Source organism: Platichthys flesus, chromosome 16 (genome assembly GCF_949316205.1).
Source record: "Platichthys flesus chromosome 16, fPlaFle2.1, whole genome shotgun sequence".
Lineage (NCBI taxonomy): Eukaryota > Metazoa > Chordata > Actinopteri > Pleuronectiformes > Pleuronectidae > Platichthys > Platichthys flesus.
This window is the reverse complement of record NC_084960.1, coordinates 16,713,567-16,740,225: the sequence shown is the minus strand read 5'-3', so window position 1 is coordinate 16,740,225 and position 26,659 is coordinate 16,713,567. Positions and strand designations below refer to the sequence as shown.

The following is a 26,659-nucleotide window of genomic DNA, read 5'->3' as shown; positions in this document are numbered from 1 at the left end:
TGAAATAATTTCGCTGAGCCATATTGCAATTTTTTCCAGTATGGACACATGGAACCAATCACGATGTGTGTTGTTAAAAATGTAGAATGTGAAACATTCAACATGGTGGATCGTTTTTGAATTTCTTTTTATAACATCTGATAACAGTAAAACATATTTAATACTCTGCACAATAGCGGCAGCATTATTTTAGTTTATAAATGACTCATACATTGACGTTGTCCAGGAACAATAAGGGTGGGAGAGGAAACACTCCTTCCTCTGCACGGTGAACCCACCCTACGCCGCCTTCCACTCGAAATTCCTGACCCCCAGAGTCAGTAAAAAGACGAAGCAATCCACCTCTTTTATGTCGCGGCACCTTTATGTGGAACCCTGGAACTGCCCGGGACAAATATGCAGCAGGTCCACAAGGTCAAGTCACTAAATACTTTCCCTAATAGATTCAGTCAGTCAGCGGAGGGAAGTGAGGTTTTGGGTAGGACTGAGTGGCGGTGACCTCATTCCGAGACATAAACAGAAACAGAGGACGAGGTTTGAGCCGAGGGGACGGAGCTGTGCGATACTGAATCAAAACCTGCTGCCTCTAAGTGGAGCCATGAATGGGCCTTTCAGATGCCGATGGCTCGTCATCATGTGCGGTGGCAGAGTGGTTTACTCTCAGTTTCTGTGCACATGTGAAACAAAGTCCTACTCTCGGTTATTATCTGCTGCTGTCAGGCTTCACTTAATGTCTTTCAGCTGTGAGTTGAGCCAAGTTAAAGTATCTGAAAAACCATATCTGTTTCTAAAATGACTACTCTTCCCAGTAAATATTTTAAATTGTAGCAAATAATTACATTATTGTTTCATCAGTTTATGATGAATCATAGAGTTTGTGAATGAATGCATTTAATGGCTCATCTCTAAAGGATGAATTCTAATGATCAATGATGCTCTTACTGATCAGGTCAACATTTTAAATTATCCAATGATAGTTAATAAAACAATTGGCAGCTAAAACTTTTACTTATGTTTACTAGTAAAAGTCGTAAAATGGAGAAAACATCAGACAATGTTTACAGACAATTAACTTCAGTTACATTGTCTGTATTTATAGCATGTTTCTATATTTCTCAGTTGGTCTATGTTTTATTTCTTTGCAGCATTTTTGTGTGCACATGTGTGCCCGTGTCTCCTTTACATGTGTCTTCTTTAGTGTGTGAAACAGAGAAAGGAAAAAAAAAAACCTGATGAAATGTTCCACATGTCACTTGGATGTGTCAATCATAACAATAACAAAAGATGGTTGATGAGTTTGTGAAGCAGCGTGGGATCATGGGAGTTGTTATCTTCACAACCATTGCTGGTGGAAATCGTTACGCAGCAAACGGCAATGCATGATCGTGATTCAATGCAAGTGACTAATACAAACAGTATGTGATTTCAAGTTGTTGAAGGGAAGAGGAAATGACACGATTATAAGAAAACCCAACTGAAATGTCCAGTTACCTGGAATGAAATTGGGAATTTCTCTGGGTTTGGACATTTTTGGAGACATTTTTGATAATGTAAATGCACAAGTCAAAACATATCCGATCTAGTTGTTTTACACTTAGGAGTTGTCACTCATCACATATTTAACATATATCTCAAATGAGCTGACCCCATTTGAGAAATGTGTTTAATGATTTACAAATGACTTCTCCTGGAACCGTCACCTTATCGTGGCGGAGAGGTTTGCATGTCCCTATGAACCTGAGGGCTGTGTTGTCTGGAGCCTTGTGCTCCTGGTAGGGTCTCTCATGGCAGAGTGGTCTCAGGTGAGGGGCCAGACTAAGAATGGTTCAAAAAAACCTCAATGAATAACGGAAGGAGAGGAGATGTGACCCGGCCCGGAAGAAGCCCGGGGCCCCCGTCTGTAGCTAGGCCCAGACGGAGGGCTCGATGGCGAGCGCCTGGTGGCCGGGTTTGCCACGGAGCCCGGTCGGGCATAGCCCAAACAAACTACGTGGCACCCCCCCTCTCTTCATCCCATGGGCCCACCACCTGTGGGAAGACCCGTTGGGGTCGGGTGCGCAGCCACATGGGTGGCAGCGAAGGTCAGGGGTCTCGACGGACCAGACCCGGGCGGCAGAAGCTGGCTCTGGGGACGTGGAACGTCACCTCGCTGTGGGGAAAGGAACCGGAGCTTGTGAGGGAGGTGGAGCGCTATCAGTTAGATCTGGTGGGGCTTACCTCCACGCACAGTCTCAGCTCTGGTACCGTACTCCTGGATAAGGGTTGGACTCTATTCTTCTCCGGAGTTGCCGAGGGCGTGAGGCGCCGGGCGGGTGTAGGGATACTCATAAATCCCCGGCTGAGCGCCGCGGTGTTGGAGTTTACCCCGGTAGACGAGAGGGTCGCCTCCCTGCGCCTAAGGGTTGTAGGGGGGAAAACTCTGACTGTTGTTTGTGCTTATGCACCAAACAGCAGCTCAGAGTACTCGGCCTTCTTGGAGACCCTGAATGGAGTCCTGTATGGGGCTCCAATAGGGGACTCCGTAGTTCTGCTGGGTGACTTCAACGCCCACGTGGGCAACGATGGAGACACCTGGAGAGGCGTGGTGGGAAGGAACGGCCTCCCTGATCTAAACCCGAGCGGTCGTTTGTTATTGGACTTCTGTGCTAGTCATGGATTATCCATAACAAACACCATGTTTGAACATAAGGGTGCTCACAAGTGTACCTGGTACCAGAGTACCCTAGGCCGAAGATCAATGATCGATTTTGTGATTGTGTCATCTGATCTGAGGCCGCATGTTTTGGACACTCGGGTAAAGAGAGGGGCGGAACTGTCAACCGACCACCATCTGGTTGTGAGTTGGATCAGGGAATGGGGGAAATTTCCGGATAGACCTGGTAAGCCCAAACGAGTAGTGCGGGTGAACTGGGAACGTCTGGAGGAGGCCCCCGTCCTAGGTATCTTCAACTCACACCTCCGGCGGAGTTTTTCTGGCATTCCTGTGGGGGTTGGGGGCATTGAGCCAGAGTTGGCGGTGTTCAAAGCCTCCATTGCTGAAGCTGCGGTGGCTAGCTGTGGCCTCAGGGTCTTAGGCTCCTCAAGGGGCGGTAACCCTCGGACACCGTGGTGGACACCGGTGGTCAGGGAAGCCGTCCGATTGAAGAAGGAGGCCTTCCGGGATATGATATCCTGGAGGACTCCGGACTCGGTTGCAGGGTACCGACAGGCCCGAAGGGCTGCAGCTGCTGCCGTGTCGGAGGCTAAGCAGCGGGTGTGGGAGAAGTTCGGAGAGGCCATGGAGAAGGACTTTCGGTCGGCACCAAAGTGTTTCTGGAAGACTATCCGGCACCTCAGGAGGGGGAAACGGGGAACCATCCAAGCTGTGTACAGTAAGGATGGGACTCTGTTGACCTCAACTGAGGAGGTCGTCGGACGTTGGAAGGAACACTTTGAGGAACTCCTGAATCCGAATAACACGCCCTCTATGTTGGAGGTAGAGCTCGAGGTTGATGGTGTTTCGTCGTCAATTTCCCTGGTGGAGGTCACTGAGGTAGTCAAACATCTCCGCAGTGGCAAAGCCCCAGGGATTGATGAGATCCAGCCAGAAATGCTAAAGGCTCTGGGTGTTGAGGGGCTGTCATGGTTGACACGCCTACTCAACATCGCGTGGGAGTCGGGTACAGTGCCAAAGGAGTGGCAAACCGGGGTGGTGGTTCCCCTGTTCAAAAAGGGGGACCAGAGAGTGTGTACCAATTACCGGGGTATCACACTTCTCAGCCTCCCTGGTAAAGTCTACTCCAAGGTGCTGGAAAGGAGGGTTCGGCCGATCGTCGAACCTCAGATTGAAGAGGAACAATGCGGTTTTTGCCCCGGACGTGGAATCACGGACCAGCTCTTCACTCTCGCAAGGATCCTGGAGGGGGCCTGGGAGTATGCCCATCCGGTCCACTTGTGTTTTGTGGATCTGGAGAAGGCGTATGACCGGGTCCCCCGGGAGAAACTGTGGGAGGTGCTGCGGGAGTATGGGGTAAGGGGGTCTCTCCTCAGGGCCATCCAATCTCTGTACTCCCAAAGCGAGAGCTGTGTTCGGCAGCCAGTCAGTTTCGTTCTCAGTGGGTGCTGGTCTCCGCCAGGGCTGCGCCTTGTCACCAATCCTGTTTGTGATATACATGGACAGGATATCGAGGCGTAGTCGTGGTGGGGAGGGGTTGCAGTTCGGTGGTCTGAGGATCTCGTCACTGCTTTTTGCGGATGATGTGGTCCTCATTGGATCATCGGCTTGTGACCTTCAGCACTCACTGGATTGGCTGGCGGCCGAGTGTGAAGCGGCTGGGATGAGGATCAGCACCGCTAAATCTGAGGCCATGACTCTTAGCAGGAAACCGATGGATTGCTTACTCCGGGTAGGAAATGAGTCCTTAGCCCAAGTGAAGGAGTTTAAGTACCTCGGGGTCTTGTTCCCGAGTGAGGGTACTATGGAGCGTGAGATTGGCCGGAGAATCAGAGCAGCGGGGGCGGTATTGCGTTCGCTTTACCGCACCGTTGTAACGAAAAGAGAGCTGAGCTGCAAGGCAAAGCTCTCGATCTACCGGTCGATCTTCGTTCCTATCCTCACCTATGGTCATGAGGGCTGGGTGATGACCGAAAGGACGAGATCGCGGGTACAAGCGGCCGAGATGAGTTTTCTCAGAAGGGTGGCTGGCGTCTCCCTTAGGGATAGGGTGAGAAGCTCAGTCATCCATGAGGAACTCGGATTAGAGCCGCTGCTCCTTTACTTAGAAAGGAGTCAGCTGAGGTGGTTCGGGCATCTGGTAAGGATGCCCACTGGGCGCCTCCCTTGGGAGGTTTTTCAGGCACGTCCAGTGGGGAGGAGACCTCGGGGAAGACCCAGGACTAGGTAGAGATTATATCTCAACACTGGCCTGGGAACGCCTTGGGATCCCCCCGTCAGGGCTGGTCAATGTGGCCCGGGAAAGCGAAGTCTGGGGCCCCCTACTTGAGCTGCTCCCCCCGCGACCCGACCCCGGATAAGCGGATGACGATGAGTGAGTGAGGGGGAAATTACCAAAACTAATGAATATTTTTTTCTTGTGTTACTTCAACTTTTTAGGCACTAGCCCATAATCTCTATTCCTCTTTCATACCTAAAGTATTCAGTAGAAAAATTCTGATGTCACCAACTCTGCAATTGCTCAGTCTGAACTGGGGCTGGATATCGTTACTGATCTTGATCTCATCAGAACCGATTGGCTTTAATTTAGTTATTGAAGACTCGGAAGTGAAATCAGATAAATATCAATGTTTTTAATGTGTTGTTTCCCAAATGTTCCATTACTTCAACATCCAACAACTGGGCAACACTCATGATTCCTTGAATAACACCTGTATTGTGGTTCTAGGACTCTTGGTGTTTATCGACTCTTAATATTGGAATCACAACCACCTGAGTGATGAATCACTGACCAAAAATACACGTATATATCTGCATATAAACGGTATGTATGTGAATACAGCATGTATTGATTGTTCTTATAGTTTGTAGACTGGTGTTTTATATTAAATTCACTGGGAGCCTGTTACCTTTCTTTAGCTGGCGGGCGCCCTCTTGCAGATCAGCCTCAATCTCGGCCAGCTCCATACCCTGTGGGGTGTTGGGGGGCGTGAGCAGGCAGGATGGGTCCAATGCCAGGCTCTTGTGGTAGCTCATCTCTGCCTGTCCTGGGAGGATGTTCTGCAGCTCCAGGCTCTTCAGCTTCTGGGTTAGGACGGCCTCGCAGCTGCTAAGGTCACTGTGAGAACCATGGGCCTGAGCAGGTTCTGCAGGAAGGGTGGTAGAGTATTGGTCAGCCTCAGGGGAGGGGGAGGTAACTGGTCCAGAGACCACCTGATGGACAGGATCCTGGAAGACTCTGACTGAGGGTGAGGTCGTAGACAGGCTGGCTGTGGTTGTCCCATCGGGAGCCTGAGTTTGGGGAGCATAAAGTCGATCAATAACAGATGTAGAAACATCAAAGTGTCTAGTTCCTTGACCAGCACCAGCTTTTCGTTATGTTATTGAGTTCTGGGGTGACAGAGCTTGTTACCTGTTCCTCCACATCAGGTTTGGCTTGGGTTTCACTGCAGGGGAGCCAGCGAATAAACTCCTGCAGACGACGGAGCTGTTCGAACAGAGCTGGCTCCACGATGGGTTTACCCAGCTCCAGGTGAAAGGTGCTGCTAGGCAGGATGAGCGGCGGGTGGTTGTCAAAGCTCTCCAGGATGTTGCCTGCAGGAAGAGAGACAGGCCCAACGTTTTTTATCCATCACAAAGGACCCGACCTTCACCACAGCTTTCTAATGAAATTCAATCCGCAAGTAAAGCTGCCATATGTGGCTTAACACCTAATTAAGAGCTGTAAATAAAGTAAAGGATCTGTGCCACTGTTAATGGTATTCTTTCCCCCGTAGGGTAAATACAGTCTGGCTGAAGTAAGAGGTGAAAATTGAGACGAGCTGGATTTTGGAGGTGGTTGTGGACTGACGCTGATTAGTGGAGACTCAAATGACAGGATTTATCTAGAGGAATTCTAACGGCCAAACTAAGCCTGTTCAACTTGCAAAACACAACTTTTTCATTGTGACTATAAATAAAATGCATTCCCACTTCCATTCCCGATCCTGAAATGAAACCAAACAATCTTATATAACATTCCCATGTTTGCAGCATTGACGTTGTTTCGAGTCTGTGCAGCAGCGATTCGATTAGAGGGAGGAGCCACATTACCGAGGTCCTGCTGATACACATGCTTCATGAATCCTGAGTGAATTTTACCTCGCATCAAAGGACAAATGAAAACCAAGCTTATTAGAAACTTGAACTCTTAAACAAACATCAGCTTGAAACAACTATTAAAAAAAAAAAAAAAAATGATATAACATATACTTCAATTTTTTTGTTTGGTTCCTTTCCCATCTGATAACATAGAGGAGGCAGGGTTTATAACCTATATTGACGCCAGCCACCAGGCGACAATAAGTGGCTTTGGCTTCACTTTTGGGAGCTGATGTGTCATCTATCTTTATTTACAGTCTATGGTTTAGACTACAGTAGACGTTTTTCAGCCACCAGAGTTTAAGAAACTGAATTTGTGTGACAGCTCCGTGACGGTTGTGGGCTGTGTTCCAATAAAGACTATTAAAGTTCCCTCATACTTCCTCTTTTTAAACTCACGATAAAGCAGACCACACAGTGCAGCTGAACACCCTCTGCACAGCAATGTCCTAACCCTCAACTGTGTAACATCACTGTACAATCACACCTGAACTGATGGTTTCGTAAGTTTCTTTCTTTGTGATGGATGCCGCGTATTTTAGGCTCGTAAACTTAACTTTTTTCAAAGAATAACTTCAGGAGATGACCAGACTAAAGCTGTGTTATTTCATTGTGTCAGATACACAGGTTATATGTTTATGTAGCATTTACATAATGTAAATTCTTGTTGTTTTGGGTTTGTACTCCGATGGTTGAAGGCACTTATTGTAAGTTGCTTTGGATAAAAGCGTCAGCTAAATGAAATGTAATATAAATTCAGTACAAATTTTAACTTGGTATACACAGACAACCAAAATGAATTTATATTTTTTAATTTCTTATTTATAATATGGAAAATGCTTTGGGACTACAAAAATGTCACAGTTTGGATCCAGCCATCAAAAAGTTGTAATAATTTTTTACAAGCGAATGTAACAGAAGCAGAAGAAGGGAGGATTTAACTTTATGATGAACAACTAAAAATGTTGACAGAAAGCAGAAGCATATTAAGTAATGCGTCAGACACAGTCACACCTTGAACACTGTTTTTTCAAAGCCTCTCAGTAGTGTTTGTTATCAAAATGTTTAACTTGTTGCATTCTCTGTTGTTTATAATAAGTCTTGTGCAGTGAAGCGTTGCCGACTGTCAAGTTGGAACATGCAGGCAACACAATACACTGTTCTGATTGCTGCTGAAAGAGGAGTCTGGTTACAACAGTTTACAGTAAACACAGTCGACTTGAAAAACACACAGCTCAGAAAATGCTGCTGGTATTCAAACACTAACAATAAGAAGAGAATAGACATTACAACAAAAAACACTTGGATATATATTATTATTATTAATATAGATTAAATATTTTAAATAAAACCTCTTTTACCTCACAATTTAAATAAGAAAATAAATAGAATTGCTGCACATGCACTTTTATGCAATTTTTATTATTTCAAATTATCTACAAATTATCTACTGCCAGGAAATTTCATCACGAGTTACGAAAGCTCAATTTTAAGTCTTTTGTTAGTTTGATAAGCTAAATTTGAAAAATAACTGTATATCCCCTCATCCGAGAAGCTGAAACTAGATCATTTGGGGGGGAGGTTACTGAAAAATCACCAAAACAATTGATGATTATTTATTGTTTTGCTGACAACACCTCATAGATTTGTCAGCCTGTCATTTCATTCTTAACGTACAATATCTGGATTTCGCTCGCTCACCTGTCCTGACAGCATCCTGAGCGTCATCCAGTGACGGGGTCCATCCGCTGGGACAGGCTTTACCTGAGGTATACTCCCTCAGCATATGGTGAAGCTGGGCCGGGTTCAGCGCAGCAAACTCGGTCCTGAGAGACGTCCATGATGCCTGAATACAAAGCGACAAAAAAAAAAAAAAAAACTGCTAAGGTAAACTTATTCTTAAAAAGTCTTTATTTTATACAAGGGTGTCTTATGGGGACTCATATCAGTGAGTTTGTGAAATTTGGTGACGCTTGATTGAAGTTTAAGACAATGCTGGGACTTGGCTGAGGTATGGAGTGACATTCTAGTTCATTTTGTTGACATGGTGAGAATGACAGATTGGTAGAAACAAGTCATTGGCCAACTCGCTTGTTTCCATAAAAGGAAAGAAAATCATTGCTTCTCTCTCATTTACATTGAAAGCTTTTTAAACCAGTTATAATGATCTAGTGAATCGCCTTTGTCCCTGTTGCTCTGGGGACAGATGTGGTAACAAAGCCTCATGGGAATGTTTCTGCTGTAGAAAACAGTCACATTTCAAACAGTCTCTTCTCACTGCTGCTTTTCTTCACAGCTCTTTCCTGTGTTTATGTGTTTGCTCTGCTCTTTAATTTAACTTTTCACTGATTATTTCACTGACAGCAGCCTTCGCTCAAACTTCAGAAAGACAAAATATGATCTTTTGATGACTAAGTAAAAGTAGCCTGAAGACAAGGAAGCAGGTGAGTCCTCAGCTGGCGACATTCATGTGATTATTGCAACACAAACATTACGGAAGTGACACTGTTAATTCAATCTGTTTGCAGATGAATTGGTGGAAGTTAAGACTTTGCCCAGACATGCTGGTGCCACACAACACAACATATACCATAAGTTAATGTTGCTTAGTCCCTGCCGCTCTCCTCTAACACAGAGGCCACACTCGAATCATTAGAGGGTTAAGTTTAGACACTGCTTATAAACAGCAGAAAATTCGACACAGCTCTTTTTGTTATGTCTGAGTGTCGATGTTTGAAAGCTATTTTCTCCTAAAATAACTTGTTGTGCTCTCCATAACTGCTGGCAAAACAAGCCACGCCACATCCCTCCAGTGCAATTTGCAATCGTGCCAGTGAGCCACCCCGGTCCAGAAAAGTCCAGATGGAAAACTAAAAATCTGCAGAGGGTGTGTGCTCAGTCGCTACAGCCACAGGGTGACCTCATGCCAGGGCAGGGACAAATTAAACCACTTACCTCCCAGCTACCAGCCAATCCCACCAACAGATGAGACACAGCCGTCGACAGCTGTGTCTTGAGTGAGCCAGTGATGTGTAATGCCCCCACAGAAGTTTTAATGGTGGTACAAAGGCAGCGAGTCATACAGTGAAAACAGGTGTGAGCTCAGAGGAGGGAAAATCTAAGCCTCATACCTGACCTGGGTCCTCTACACACAGTAATATGGGCTGCCAGACAGGAGGATCACTTTTGACTTAAAATAGCTTCTGTGGTTGAATTCAATTGCTTCATATATAAAACCTATTTCTTGATCTATAAGATTGTTTTTATACCTGAAAGACATGAAATACGTGACCTTTGGTCACGTATTTCCCCCTTTCTTTTTGTCCCTTTCTTTGCCATTGACATGGTTATTTTGGTTCCACACAAGCTTGAATGCATCATATTAACATGCTTGTAATTCACAAACATTATTTTCTGAGGTGAACACTGAACTCTTACTTTTCTTTCTTCTATTGTTTAATGCTTTCTCAACACTCTGAAATGTCTGAACTATCCAAAACGATATTTCACACTGCAAACTTATCAAACCATGGCTCAATTTAATCCAGGTCCACTGGTTTGTACCATTGGTCAGAGGCAACTTTCACACATGTAATTTTGGTTACAAACTATAACAGAAAGTCTGAAGGTCCAGACAGAACAGCACCTTAAGTGCTTAACAAAGGCAGCTGGACTTAATTCTTATTTAAATAGCTCCTTCCCTTCTTCCTCTTAATTAAATCAAGCTGGACCAAATTAAAAACACTCATTGATATCATTTCCCTAATTATGCCTGACTTCTTCATATAGATCCATGAATTATTCCCTTGCAAATGTTTAAAAAAGTCACTATCTCACAAGTGAGAACAAATTCCTGGATCTTTAATATATACATTATATTAAAGATGCCTTGAAGAATACGCCTTCACTGCATTTGTACAGGACATCTCTGATGTGAAATATATATTTTGTGGTATATACTGTTTTTAAGATATTGAGCTTGGTGTGAGGTTACATAGGCTTTCAGGAACACATACAGTAAACAAGAGCAGCACGTGACTTCACCACAAAAACATTCGGCGGAGCTCACGTCATCTGCGGCTGCCCTAAACCTGCCTGGCTTTATGAGCTAGTTTCTCTTTATGACTCAGCCAGGTGAGAGCTCAGCTTCCTTCTGTGGCACAGAGTGTACACTTTGAGTTTGACATTGTAACTATGACAAGAGGGATTAGGTGTTAGTAGGTTGGCAAGCTACGGCTGCATAGTGAAGATTAAACACTAGTGATAGCAAATATAAACTTGCTGATCAGGTGATGTGCAGTCGTATTTGATGTTCCTGACCATACACTTAAATGATGGGTATTAAAGGTTTAACATGCCTTAATTCTGAAGGTATTTCTGTGTCATTTAAGCTCATGGCCAAGTGTTTCCTGTCGTCTTAAGTGACCATAAAAAGGGCTTGTGCTGATAATATATTATTTACATACTCATTTAGATGAATGATTACCAAACCTTTATTAGCATGATGACTTGATTTCATCCTTTTAGTGTATTTACCTGCTCTATTGCTGAAGGTTATATCCTCATGTAGCATCAATGAGCAAATTCTCACTGTGGTTTTAAAACCATAAAACAGTAACATGCCTCCACAGATTGTATGGTGTCATTTGTCAACATTATCAGGAAGTTGAGTTACTGTAAAATGCTGCTGTGGATAAAGTAAAAAAACATAAAGAAAGTTTTGCACAATAAGAATATTAAGTTAATTTTGCTGACACCTCTAAGACAATGAAAACATTCAGGCACTGTGCAAATATGACTCAACTTGCAAAGCTAAACCCCCCTGTGGTGAGACAAAAGGGGAAGGAGGAGGGGACTTCCTCTGACCTGCAGGAGGGTTTCTTTGGGTGTAGCCAGAAGATTGACTGCAGCAGAGAGCTTCTGGAAGTACTCAGTGGCCAGGTCGCCTAGTCCGATGCTCTGATTCCAGTCCATCAGCAGGTCTAGGTTGGCCCGAATCTGAACACCTCGGGACCACTGGTAGAACCCAGCAACAGATCCTGAACAACAAAGTGCGCCTAGATTAGTCTTGAAATAGATATTTTTTTGTGTTTAAATGAAGGTGTTCAGGAAAAAAAACAAAGAACAATAGTTACAGCTTCTGTAACATTGGAGGGTGTAAATGTTTGTTCTCTACATATTTTAATTCTAAAACAAAGGGTATTTTTTCATGCTAGTAGCTGCTGGTCATCCTCAACTTAGATTATGATGATACGCTAAAAATAAGATGGACAGTATGTCTCCACTTCCGACCATTATCCAGAAATGAAGTCAAAATATCCTTGAAATGAACGCTGCCATCTTGCACTTTCAACTTTAAATCCATTTAGAATTTGTACAGTATTGATCGTGGAGTGGGATCAAAACACTTTGACTTCACTTTTGAAAACAAATCTAGCAAGTTTCCTGGGACAGGGAGTTTACCTCTCTCCATGAGAGCGTTGAACAGCGACGCGTTGATGAAGAAGAACAGGTATGCGCAGATCTGCAATGAGATGTCAGGATGCACCTGGAAAGCTGTGAGGAGCTTCAACGCCTCCTTCAGCACTTCCAGGATGCCACCGAGTCCGTCAGGCACTCGCAGCTGACCGCTCTCTGAGAAAGGGTTTCCATCCAGCAGGCCAGGCAGTGCTGAATACATGCTCTGTGGAGAGTGATGAAGACATTTGATTTGGTTTCAGATGTTAAGGAACATGCTTTTTGCCGCCCTCGTCACTGCTGAGGGACAATGAGATCCAGCGGGGATGATGCTAATTGTGAGTGATATTGCTCATTAGTCTCACATGAATTCTGATATTATTAAGTAGGGTACAATAAAGTGAGTTATCTTGTGTAGTGTTGCTACACAGAGAAAATAATGAAATACTGAGTCACAGTGAGGAAAACATTCACTGAGTAAACAGGAAACTTCACAGGAAAGCTTTTGTTTCACAGCACAAAGGTCAACTGTAGGAACATGAATGATTCTATATTAAAGTTACACTACTGCAGGTCTCACCCTAGGTACATGAAATTATTATAATACAGTATACTTTCACACAGAGTATTAAAATACAGCATCCTGGCTGGTACAATAATAATGGGGAACAGCTGAGTGATTGAAATGTGGGTGTGTCTGTGTGTGTGTATTAAAATGAGAAACATTACTGCTCAGCAAACACATGCTTCAGAATCTGTTTTATTGAACATTCAGCTCCTTTCCAGCTCTCACACAGATCCGGCTCTTATCACGACTCCTTCTTCTGACACAGTTCAGCCATTGTTTCAGGTTCATGACATCACCGTGATTGTACACATACACACTCTAACTCACTCACCATGAGTAAGATAATGACCTCAGACATACTGATAGAAGCCATGAAGTCGACAATAACCCTGCATGCCAGAGGCGACAGGTCGGCTGATAGTTTACAGGGAGATCTACAGGTGCTGCTGTGCTCCGTTATCATGGAGTCAGACTGCAGCGGGACAGTAAGTGGCTGAGGGTTATAAGAGGAAAGACTGAGAATGTATGTATTTTAAAAAACATCTGCAGATGCATTTATATCCCAGTTTAATTCTAATTTTAAATAAACTGTGCCCAAAGAAAAAGAAGAAGTGGAAAAAACCGCCTGTGTACATTACGAATATTCAGTCATAGGCCACAGGAAATTAACAGAAAGACCTTATACTTCCTCCCCTGCCTCCCCCCTGTTGGGTGTTCCTCTGATGACAGTTTGTCTTCCTTCGCGGGAAACAGGTTGCTGCCCGTAGCTGCGAATCGTTCTCCTGTTTTTCTATCCAGTTACCACAAAACAAAACACAAGCATATACATATGCAGGTGATACATATATGTTTGTAAGTAAGGGAGAAATTAAAGCATATGTTAACTAAGCTGGAGCTGAGTGACTTATCAAGCTTAAATAGATCATACATTAATGCTATGCCTCTGAAAAAGCCGCATAAAGAAACTCGATTTGACTGAAGGGCACTAAAGCTTTTATTCCCCTCACTGTTTTGCTGCACAAGCAATAGAAAAATGAGCTTTTAAAACAACAGCATAGACTTTTCCTGCTTCCTTCCCTCCCTTCCTCAGGCCGTCACAGTGCAGGGTGGTGGTGTTTCTACACTCTGCTGTTACAAGTCTGTGCTATGACGTTGGCTTGCCTTTACAGAAACCAGACGGCATTTTATGAGCCACGTGTGAGTGTGAGTCCAGATGTAAGCATGGCCTTTAAATGGCATAAATCATATCTGCAACCCAGATCAGCATCAGTATAGATAAGTAACTTTTCATAATTTTTTCTCCTGTGGTGTACCCCAGGGCTCTATCTTAGGTCCCATTATCTTCATCATATGCTTCCATTGGGGTCTGTATTTAAAAGAATAAAAGATTCAACACACATTTGTACTCCCCCTTGAAACTTAGTGAAACAAAAAGTCTTATATCGTCTATTTATAGTAAAGGTGCTGTAAGTCTGGACAGCCAATATTTTTGCTACAGTTTGCTCTCTTTACAAGTGCCAGTGAAGCGTTTCCCACAGAATGAATTCAATGTAGGACATTTATGATACACAAGTAGGAAGGTGGCCCTCACGCACAACAGATTCCGAGTTACGGGTACACGGACGAAAGACTGAAAGAGAAGGTATCATCCGACAACTTTACGGATGATAGCGCAAGCAAACACGTGGCAAAACAAACTATAAATAGCCCTGCACAGAGCTATAAAATGCAGAAACTGCATTTTATAGCTGGCCTCTTCCAACCAGTGCTGTGGCAACCAAAAAAATGTGGTTCTTACCAAATTATTCTGTTTACAATATTCAATAAACCACCATTCAGTAACCAGGAGGGACAGGATTGTCTCTGTTTATATTCCACCTGGTGGAAAAGATACTGTGCTCACTATCTCACAGGCTTTTCCTGACTGAGAGTCTGTTTCCATTTTGTTTCTGTGTTTTCTTTCTGGAATTCACTCAATGGAAACAGAAAACGTGTTTACACAGTCCGACTTCCTGCTTCACATGTGACCGACACTCAAATTCTACAGGTCAAAAGGATGTGAAACGTGTTAGTTGTGCGACTTTATGCTGTGCCTTGCATGTATACATGCAGCTTATGGAACATAATAAAGGACATCCTTGATTAGAAGACGACCCCCGCAATCCTTTTTTTGCTAAAAAGACTTCATGAGGAAAGAAACACTTGTAAAACCTCCACAATCCAATACAGGCTCTCCTTTTTGGATCATGAGGCTTTCAAAATATTTTTTTTTCACATTAAACAAACTTCTATTATCATCTGTCACAGCTGTGATTCTTTGTAAAGAGGTACTAAGATGCTGCATTCATTTCCTGCACTGCACTCATGTGACACCAGCGTTCTGAAGATCCTGCAGGTTAACGTGGACGTGTCAGACTGACGTGCAAACTCCTTAAAAAAAACGATATATCTAAAAGACACCAACACTCTTTTTAACCTAATTGCTTCAACTAGTATTACTGTTCTAGGGGGTTGTATGCCTCTTCCAACCAGTGCAGTTTTAGTCAACATACACCAATAAATCTTCAGGTGACAACTGGTCAAAATTCTCAATAGGCAGACTTGAAATATCACAATCACGAGGAAATTAAATGACATTTTTTGTGTTCACAAGAATGGGCTGGAGAGATTACCCGAAAACATACAAATTCTATATAATACTGGTGTTCCATTGATGTGTGGCAGCCAACCTTTGTTAGATAGTAGACAGACTGCTGAAAGGTGAACATGATGACTTCCTCCACGACTGTCATGGCTTCCTCACAGGCTGTACGAGTGGATGACATCTCAGAGTCCAACACACCTGGCCAAAAATAAAAGGAAATACTAATCTTAATAGTAGACCCATACTGCAGGTCAAACAGCTATGATCTGGGCAGATGTTTTACCCACCTTCGCCCTCATGGTCCTGCCTCCAGGGCAGCAGCTGAGGGACTTCGTGCTGGATGAAGTGCAGCAGTTCAATGGAGTTGGCCATCCACAGCACCAGGGGCTTCAGACCTGGGATCAGCTCCTCTGTGCTGGGCAGCTGAAGATGATCTGACTCCCTGTCACCGGAGCTCCTGGTGTCAAAAAGACAGCCAGGTGTGAGATCAATGCTTGATCTGATCAATGTGAAATCTTAAAAGCAGATGTACGTTTCACAGCTGTGAACTGTTTTATCAGAGGATGAAATCTAGAAACAGAGTTGATAGTTCATGTTTTTTGATCAACATCAACGCTTTCACTTCCTGTTACAGACCAATACATGTAGCATGACACTGAAGATTGAGTTTGTTAGCCTTTGGTAACTTCACTCATCTGCTGAGATGGACTAAATCTGATCCAAGCAGCATTGTGATCACAAGAAAACTCTCAGATGCTTCTACTTTCCTTAGAGAAGACCCAGCAGAAATCTTTACAACCTGTATTCACACACAGACTCTAATTCCTCTTTTATTCAGATTGTGAGTGTCATGTATAATCACAGGCTGTGGCTCCTCATTGTAATGTATTTCTGGCACACTCTGAAAACACTTAGTAGTGTTTAAGTTGTCTACTCACTTTTCTGGCTGAATGGTTGCGAGTTCCTTTGTCTTCTCCTAACGGAGTGAACACAAATATTGATTTCACGCAGTTGTTTACCAGTAAACTTCAATGTACATTCCACTCTGATGAGACATTTGATAGCTTCTTCATTCTTTCGGGATATGGGGCCGAAAACACACACATTAACACTTGCTATTCACTTAAACAAAGGCAAGCTATCTGGTGACAGAGAGAAAGAGCAGCGAATCATCCTTACCCACATGATGAGCTGGATCTGACTGGCAATCCGGAGCAGCAGCTGCCTAAGGTGCGTCAGCTCGAACGTGGAGGCTGAGTGCTGTATGCAGAGGCTCAGCAGGAAAGCAGGAGTCAGCTTTGGTTCTTTCCCACTGGGGTCCAACATTTCCAAAATCTCCTGTAGGACTCGTTCCTCCTGCTCCAGCTCGTAGCTTAGCAGAGCCTCTGTGCCCTCCAGGTCCCTCCAGCGAGGAGGCAAAGGCTTCCTCTGGAGCCTTTTCGTGGCGATGGGGGAGCCACACGAGAAACAAGAGGATGGCGCTTTTGTATCAGAGTTTGGGCAGAGTCTAGTCATCCAAGGAGGCGTCTGGAGGGATCCAGGTGAGCTGGTAGGATCCTTGAACATGAACAGGTAGTGTTTTCCCAAACCCACCAGGTCCCCGGGGTTCAGTTCCACCTCCTCTTTAAGAAGAAAACCATTCCTGGTCACAGGAGCACCGTGGAGGGGCTTCAGCATTGTCAATGTCTTTCTGTGCTCCCCAGTGGAGGTTTGGTTGTGAGAGTCCAAGCGTCTGACACAGCAGTGTTGAGGCAACACATCAGGAGCAAAGAGAAGGATGTCGACCTTTAGCCTCTCCTCATCCTCACCATTACTGTGCTCCCTGCAGCAACCGAAGATGGTGGTCGTCCCACTCATCAAGTAGATGACAAAATCCTGCAAGAAGATTTTTTTTAATTCATATATATTTCACTTTCTTTAATTATTTTTTATGACAAATAATTTGTGCAGGATTGCTCGGCCTTGGCAGGTATGAGCCTTACTGAATATCATTCAGATTTTCTGAATTAATCATTTGGTCTATAAAACATTAAACAATCAAATCACATGATGACATCATTAAGTCTGTTGTTTTTTCTGACCAACTCATCAACACCTTAAAATAGTGTGCAAGAATGTACTGGAATGAAAGCTATAAAATCTCACGTGTAAATTAGCTGTATATATCAATTGTTGGGTGTTGGCTTGAAAAAATAATTTAAAACAAATCACAGATTATTAAAATAGTTGGATAATCAAATTATTGAATGACTTGTTGTCTATTGCGGATTTATCTGCCAATTAATCTTCTTTTAATTGAATAAATGACCACATGTTAGTCATGGTAATTGTTAGATATATAACATATAAAATATTTTTTAAATGTTTTTTTTCTATTTACCTAGAGTCCAAGTGACATTTTCCAGACACCCTTTTTTTTTATAATTTAAAAACCAGAAATATTTAATTTAATTAAGAAGAATCAAAAGACACATTAAAGATGCTGTTATTCTCAAATTTAAATGTTGCTACTTCCAATATAAACAATAATTAAATTATTCAAATAGTTGCATGTATATATTTTCTGATCACCAAATCTTTTAAAATCTCATTCAAGCCTGTGTAGGATGGACTGACCTCCTTGTGTAACATTTTGGAAATGAACCAGCCGTGTGCATGTGAACATCAGTGGGAGCAGGTGGTGTTAAGCACTGCCTGCACAGGCAGCATGCGGCGAGACAGGAATGGAAGGGCTTAAGAGTGAGACGTCGATGATGTCCGTGACCTGAGGGTCACTGCATTAAGACTATTAGTCAGGCGATGATACTGTCAACTAAGCTGCTCAGACCCAACCAGCCTGTGGAGCCGGTGGTCAGGAGCATACCAGCAGCCTGAATGTGAAGGTAGAGTCTCCACATTGTTTGTTATTTCTAACATGCAGTGGTGGATAATAAAATCTCAATGCAAGATAGCAAATATAAGTTAAAGTCCCATTAATCTCCTTGGTGTCCATTTTAATGTAAAACAACATATATAAAACAAAAAATATCATGTTCGGATGAAATAATTGATATTTATTTGTATGTTTCATAAATTAAAAATTAGTCGGAAAAAAGAATATTAATAGGAAAAAACAATAACTGATTGCATCCCCATGCATTGTATTATGTCGGCCAAGTCAATCTGTCATGAAAAAGTCTCTGAAGCAAACTTTTGAAGCTCTGAATACACAAAAGTTTTATTTCCTGTTTTTTTACCACAGCAAACCTGCCTGTTCCTCTGCTTTCCCTCTGCGTTGACCTACTGCTACAAAGCAAGATTACGCCTGCTCCGCTCATACAGTTGTTCTGCAAACTCAGCATTTACTAAACAACGTTGCGAGAGAGCATTTCCTTTTCCTGGTAATGAGTGGAGCCAAAGCCACAGCCTCACACTGGTTTTACTGAGAAAAATGAGCTGTGGAAACAAATTGCAGCTCACATCCACAGGGACGTGAGATTGAGGTGATATTTTTGTTTTTAAATGAGGCATATTTTCTGACCTTGGTATGTCGATTACAGCACAGAACCCCAGTTTAAGTGGCCTCCTCCCCCACAAACACAACCCCAACAGACTGTGTTTACACAGCGTACTCTAAGAATAGCTCCTGTTGCTTATCCGCCTCTCCGGTGTGTCTTTAATCAGGGTTATCTCATTCTTTTTAACGTCCTGTGCAGGTTTCCTTTTGCCTGAATGGTGAACACTCCGTCCCTTGTTCCTCGTCCTTTCACTGGGACATCACGACAGACATCCCGTCCTGCGTAGAAGTCACTTTTCTTTCCGTTTTGTGGATCCAGTTGAGCCGTTAACATGCTCACACCCTGTTGTGTCTTTCACCCTTTGTCACCTTTTAAGCTTGTGTTTGCCTCCGCCAGCCCACACACTGCCAAGACACACTGACAGGCCTTGTGTGGTCTTAAGTGACGTCATTATAACAGCTATTATATGTTCTCCCCTTACACTAAGAATTTACTCTAGGATAAACTATATAAAAGTGGACAACTCATTCATTTTTAAATATTTAATATAATAATATAGATTATTTCATTCTCAGTAAACACTGATGGTCAATTGTGTCCCCAGTTATATTGAACGATAGAAGCGACAATACAAAAGGATTAAATTCCCTGTGCTTTTTTGAGACTTAATTTACAAAAAGGTATATTTATATATAGATATAGAATCAATTAAATAGAAATTTTATTGGAAGTATGGTGCATTTCAGGTTACTATACTGACGATTATGCAGCAGTCTTCATTCATGTTGATGATATTTTATTAGTGCCTTTACGAGCAGCAGTCAGAATAAGTCTGTTTCTCCAATTTTGACGATTCTTTGTTAAATTGGCATCTTACATCTCTGTAAATTTAGCAAATTAGTAATTAGTTATTTTCATTCCCTCTCTCTCTCACCTGTCTATGGCTGTAGCCCTGCAGCAGGAGGAAGTACGGGAAGTCAAAGGGGGGGTGAATGGAGTACTGGGTGGTGTTGTCGTCACTGCTCTCGGTCTCCTCCTTCTCCATACCGAGTCGCAGCACCTCCTTGTCGGCCTCGGCCTCAGGATCCTCCCTGAGTGCACTCTGCTGGGCCCGGCTGGCCTCTTTCCCCATCGCAGACAGATCCATCTCACTCAGGCTCCTCCAGATCCCGAGTCTATCCACATCATCTCCGCTGCCATCCACAAACAGAGAGGTCACTCTGGAGCGGCTCTTCTGAAGCTTACGAGCCTGAGCGTTGATACCTGGGTTGACGAGAGGACAGCATGTTATGACCATGATGACCTCTCTGAGTGATGCCTCTTACAAATCTGCTCTCTACGTTCCACAATTTAAATTAACAGTTGCTTATATTTTAAACTGAGGGACCTCCTCAATAGAGTTGAAGATGGAGCTGATAAGTATGCGCTGCAAGGTACTTAATAACCTTTAGTGCCTGAAAGCCTGAATATTCACACTCCTTCTTAGAGTCAAAATCAGTCTTTAGATGCCACAATTAAACTTCTACTAATCAGCTTAGAAAGTATAGAAAAAATATCCTCTAAACTTGTCTGGGAATCATCACATTTTAAAGTTTTTTTCAGTTTCAAAATAATCAAGTGAGATTGTACTGCAAAAAAGAAAAGCCTATATCTAATTCTGAATACTTATTGGAGTATTACCATCAACATATTAACAAATCAAAATATTTTGTATCTAACCAATTAATGTGTATTTTTTTTTACTGAAACACTGAGACATCTTTTATCCTTTCTCATAAAGATATTTTCTTTTTAAAACCTATCCATGTTCTCTACCTGTCGTCACAGTGTTTGATGAATAACGTCTCAGAAGACAAGAGAAAAACAAAACCAAAAAAACTGTAAAAGGCCCTATATGTAGACAAAATACTGAAAAAGATTGACCAATTATATTATCTCAGAAAAGCACATTTCCCAATCTGCCCTTCTGTTGCTGAGTTATAGAGCTGAGTTGCAGCCAGTTAAGTGATTGTGCAGAACATTATGATTTCACAGTGAAGTTGACCCTTGACCCTTTGGACATAAAATGTCACCACCTGATCTTGGCCTTTAAGGAAAATGGGACGGACGGACAATTGGGAAACCGGATGAGATCAAACCTCAGGCCACAGCAGTTGTCAGCACGGACCCATAGACATTAACATGATGACCAGAAATGACCACAAAATTGAACATGACTCGAACACAATCGTTCAGAGCACTGGCACCAAGTCAAATGCAACACAAGCAGAGGAAAGAGAGGAAATGTGTGGGGAAAGTGAGATGTGGCCACCTCTGTCTGATACCAACAGCCACTGTGTCGGCCACTGATGTAACACAAACACTGTTCAGCTCATTTGGAGCCATTAAGCACCGTGGAATGTCCACAGAGCCCGACTTCACACCGCAGCGCTGCCGCTCTTATCAGCTGTGGAAATGGGTGTTTTCCATATTATTCAGCACTCGGGTGATGCACCGGGCGGAGGGCCTAGAAAACCAGCAGAGGTAAAGGGCAGCCCCCCCCCCCCCCCCCCCCCCCCTCAACCACTATCCACAGACCAGTGACAGGAGAAGGAAAAGGAGGGAAACCTTTGAACACAGATACTCTTCAAATCATTTTATCTCAATGTTTGTCTATCAATTTAATTTAAAGTATCTACAGTAACTCTTAGCAAAACAGTGAATGAGTGAATTTGTTTAAATGTGTAATTAACAAATTATGTTGAGGGAGCAACGGAGCACTGATTTGAGTTTCGCTGTTTTCAGGTAGCTGCGATCTGGAGGATGCTCCATTGTATTAGCAGTACCAAGGCAAATATTGATTGAAAGCTAGTATCAGCGGAGCAGCAGATCGGTCGACTGCAAGGGGAGAACCACACCGAACGTGCTAAAGTCAACGGGGTTGCATGCATCAGTGTGCAGGAAGTGAGCCGTGATAGAAAGAATAACATAACATTGAGGGTCCACTTTCTGGCAGCTACAAGCTCAGTGGGAAGGGCTGCTTCACGGGGCCACGATAGGCCCTTCCAATAAAACAAAGATAAGAGTTGGGACGCGCTGACCTCCTCTATCCCTCAGCGCAGCTTTTGTTTTCCTCCTGACCTCTCTCACATGCCTGCCATGTCCCCTGGTCTGGCTGGTGATAAGCGGGACAATGAGGGCTGATAGCCTGCAATAAGAGACCAGGATAAAGGCCCCCCCATGCCACCGCTGCAGAGACTGAGTGACTGATTACCCCGGGCAGGAGGACCTCAGGGTCCGGGCTTGTAGCCATGTCACTTAAATTTATCAGATTTGTGTTTATAAATGAAGCAACCTGGTCCTACAGTATGAAGGTGCCAGCAGGCGCATGTACCTGCTGTGACTGTGTCTCTGTCCTTCAAGCTTTGCTCTTCAACACTCGCTCTCAGCTGGATCTCAAAACGCCTGGAGAAACCTTCCTTGGGTTTCCAAAGCGACTGCAGCATCAGGGGCTTCTCGTTGTCCCCGACAATACGAAAACACTCCCTCTTCCAGTGGTTATCTGCGCCCGTCTGACCAATCACGTCGCAGAGAACATAGTCAGTGGGGTCTTCTTTTTCCAGGCAGTACCTGAACAAAGTAGAAAAACTGTCAGGAGGACTATGGGATGTAATAGAAGATAAAATATGTTTTTGGCCATGACGACTCTTGTACTTTACCTCCAAGCTTTTTACTGAATTATCTAAAAAACTATAGGATGTATCACCATGAAAATGTGTACAGACATTCAGTGTCCCCAGAAGAAATCCCTCTGTTTTTGAATAACTCATGAATCAGGGGAAATCACTCCTGATATCCATGTGGCATCTCCACATTTTCAAACATTCAAAAAAAAAAAATATTATTTTCAAAATTGGGAGATTTTTATTGATTCAGTTAATACAGAATCCGTTGTGGTTACACTGATTCTGGATCCCAGTGGAGTTTATCTTCTTACAGCACCATGTGAAATCTAAAATATCCCTCAGATTGATGATTTAACAGTGAGAGCTCTCACCTCTCCAGGGCCTCCTTCACCAGTTCCTTTGCACTGGACTGAGTGGTGGCCAGCACGCTCTTGTAGTGGGTCCCCTGACAGATGTCACTGCCAAAGATCTTCAGTATGCCAGGGACAGACATTTGGCTGGACAGCTCAGCTGGGTCGTCTGCAGCCGGGCGATCTCCGCCAAGGCTCCCGCCGCACTGCGCCTGGTCACGGCGTCCACTGTCCCGCAGGTTGGGGCTGTAGTTAAAAACAGACGAGAGCCTGTTGTTGTGGCGGCGGATTTTGCTCTTGGCCGGCTGCCGGACACCCACACTCTCTGTGGAGGGCACAGTGTTGTCTGAGGTGTTGGACCTGACACAGAACAGAGAGGAGAGGGAACACTTTTAAGTGGAAATCCTAAAATAAACACATTGATATACACAGCGCGCCTGTGCATGCAGCGAAAGTGTCGGTTCTGTACATCCAGACTGCTCATACCCTCAAATTTAGTCAAGTATCTTCCTGCAGACAGTGACTTAAAGCTTGAACAATTATTTCTCATTATCTATTTGTCTTGTATGTGGCCTGTTATACATCAGAAAACACCAAGCAACAGTCCAAACATTATCCGTTTACACCAAATAAAAGCAGCCAGTTTTAATCTGATCAATGAAGTTTCATTGCCAAGTAGACACAATCACTTTTTCCCAGATGTAAAAATTATTCATCAGGGTTACAATTAACAATAATATTTGGATTAATCAATTACTAATTTTACAATGAGTCAATTAATCATTTGACCAATAAATTGTAAAAAGACCTGACGTTTTTCACCAGGAAAGTCCTATTAAGATTTAATATCTATTCTGCCAGTGAGCCCTGGTCAAGATGAGCAACAATCAAGTTAAGAAGTTTCAAACATAACTTAAGTAGGAACAAATAACACAGAAAAAACATACAGAAACAAATAGAAAATACATTAAAACATTTAGCAATAACAAAAAGGAAGCTGTTTAAAGTACTGACACGGATCTATGAAAACGTAAGTAAAAGTCAAATGTTTGCTTGAGCTCAGTGTCGGTTAAATATCAAGATATGACAAAGTAAACATCAAATGCTCACATTTGAAAAGCTGAAACTAGGCCTGGAAGAAATGGCCCAAAACGATATCAAGGTAAAAAATATTCCTACTAGTATCACAATAAATATCACATTATTATGTATTTGTGGGTTTAAAGACCGAAATTGCTCCTATGAGTGAAGGTCGTGGTTAACTCAATGAACTTGACAAACAGCTAATTAAAACTCCTCACTTACACAGTTAGCATTACATTGATATATATATATATATATATTGCACCTGTGTTGGTGATATTATTTCATCACCCAGCCCTTCTATAAAACATTCAAACATCAGCCACAGCTCAAGATGATATAGTTAAATTGTTTAGGGTTAACTAGAAAATGTTCAGTTACGGAAATGACTGAAACGATCAATCGATTAGAAATATTGTCACTGGTTAATCGACTCCTGGTTGCAGCTTTACTTTATGGTCAGAGCATCATCATTTTTAGACTCTGATATGTTTTTATTTTAAAATGTTATTTCCAAGACTAAAAGGTGCAGTTTTCATCTCTGAAATGTGGAGATTTCAAAGCAGAAAGCATCTCACAGTTCAGATATAATTGACAAAATCTTAAAAGTATAGGTTGGATGATATAGAAATGTCCGTATAAGTAGATCAAGTTAATTATCACCATATGAGTCACATTATAATATGACACTTTCATTTTAAGACTTGTTCTAAACTTTTATTTATGCCAATCACCCAAGAAACAGCAAAACACATTGAACTCTGAGGTAAATGTGGGTTATAGCAGGAGTTTATATTCAGTGCTGAAAATGACTGAAATGACAAATAGATGAAAATATCTGACCACATCTTACGACCACAATACACTGTGTTTCCACGGTGTTTATCCGGTGCCAGCAGAAAGCAGATGTACGTCTTAAAACAGAGAGAAACCCTCAGACTTACTGCACAGACCCATTGCTGGGTTTCCTGCCCAGCTTGGCCAGTCGTCTCTTCGGGGAGCGGATGAGTAAACCCACAGGGTTCAGGGCTTGTTTATTGACGTGGCTGCTTCTCTCCTCTGAAATCATGGTGCTTTCCAGTCTCACACAAACACATGAACACAGCTCACATTAGCGGAATATAGCCTTGATCGCCGTTAGCTAGCGGTGTGAAGTCATGAGAACTTCCCGGGATGGGAAGAGTCCACCTCCAGAGGAAAAAGGGATATCCAGATTCACAACAAAGTGCGTAAGTACTCCAATTGTGTCTCCATGTCCTTACGAGAAGAGAAGAGGAGGAAGACGTTACATGTGTTGGTGAAGTTTTGAAAGGAGCTAGTTTAACCTCACATTCCCTCACAGGTCGGTCGGTTTAAACAACAGTTTTCCTGGAGGTAAAATCCAAGCTGAGATGAATGTTCGGAGGAAGAGGAGGAAGAGGAGACATGTTCTCCCACCGCGAGTTCCCTCCTGGTCGAGAAAACAAACAAACAATCGTCCCGCTCCGTTATTTACATGTGAATAAGTAAACCGGTGAGGTCCGTTATCTCAGGGAGCGCGAGCGGACTGAATGAAAGAACCTGCTCGCGAGCTTCTACTACAGCTGACGTCACTGCGGCTTCACGCGCGTGGTCAGCAAAGAGGCGGGACGACGCACACACAACCACACACACGAGCACGGACAGAGGGCCCAGGGCCGGGACAAAACGTTCTTGGCCCCCTAAAGCAGTGATACACACATCCAGAAATAAAAAATGTTGTCCCATGGAGTGAATAAAATGATAAAGTCCATGCTCAGTCAATGTTGCAACAGCACATTCCCACAACCTGTGTCTCAATTCAGGGGCCCATCGGAGGACGCAATCTACCCTACCCAAAAAGACCCCCTCTTAGACCGAAATGACAAACTTCATGTCTACAGAGGATCTCCGCTCATCCAGCCCTCATTGTTGTTTTAATGTCCCATGTTTTTTTGTTATTTTTTTTGGAGCCCGTTGGAGCCTGTTGGAGCCCTCATTTCTCCAGTATGAAAAGATGTATTTGAAGGAGCCTTCGAAATGCGACGGCCCAGTCGTGCAGATGTGACACAATCAATCTTCAAACTCAGCCTTTGAAGGATGCTTCACCTGAATTGAGACGCAGCTGTGGACTGTAAATAAGACACAGGACATGGTAGCTACCCAAAAGTGAAGCCAAATAATCTGGATTGCCCCCTAGTGGCTTGCTGCACTATAGGTCATAAACCCCGCATCTTCAGGTTTGTCAATTGGAAATGGATATGTTAAATGTTTTGGTCTACAGTAGGCCACAGAAGGAAATTCAAGAGTGGGCAAAAGCTGCAGTTTTCAAGAAAGTCAAAACAGTACAACACAAAATCAGATTTTATGACCACTGCAGTTGTGAAAGCTGGAGGAAAACTTATCGAAAGGGCTATTTGGCAATTTTTTGCCTAATTAAAACATTGTTATTTTACAAATCAGGTGACAGTCACTGCTGGTCTTATGCAGATTGTGTCCCAAAGTTTTGGAACATGGACTCCTCCAAGGAAAAGAAAACTGTTGTGGTCTGATTCTGAAACGAGACAAAAGAGCCAAGATCCACTTAACTTGGGAAGAACATGGT

The 26,659-nt window shown here is 43.2% G+C and overlaps 1 protein-coding gene across 1 annotated transcript in view; it reads right to left on the bottom strand.

Moving 5' to 3' along the window:
- Window positions 1-25,585, bottom strand: part of radil2a (Ras association and DIL domains 2a) — a 30,935-nt gene extending 5,350 nt beyond the window's left edge. The window contains exons 1-13 of the mRNA XM_062408504.1: window positions 25,002-25,585; window positions 22,996-23,334; window positions 22,333-22,568; window positions 19,894-20,222; window positions 16,642-17,337; window positions 16,401-16,438; window positions 15,750-15,919; window positions 15,548-15,660; window positions 12,257-12,476; window positions 11,660-11,832; window positions 8,495-8,639; window positions 6,066-6,247; window positions 5,563-5,944 (exon numbers count right to left, since the gene is read on the bottom strand). Coding sequence (XP_062264488.1) covers window positions 5,563-5,944; window positions 6,066-6,247; window positions 8,495-8,639; window positions 11,660-11,832; window positions 12,257-12,476; window positions 15,548-15,660; window positions 15,750-15,919; window positions 16,401-16,438; window positions 16,642-17,337; window positions 19,894-20,222; window positions 22,333-22,568; window positions 22,996-23,334; window positions 25,002-25,126 — 3,148 coding nt within the window. The 5' untranslated portion in view covers window positions 25,127-25,585. The remainder of the gene's footprint in view (window positions 1-5,562; window positions 5,945-6,065; window positions 6,248-8,494; window positions 8,640-11,659; window positions 11,833-12,256; window positions 12,477-15,547; window positions 15,661-15,749; window positions 15,920-16,400; window positions 16,439-16,641; window positions 17,338-19,893; window positions 20,223-22,332; window positions 22,569-22,995; window positions 23,335-25,001) is intronic.
- Window positions 25,586-26,659: the final 1,074 nt, after the last annotated feature.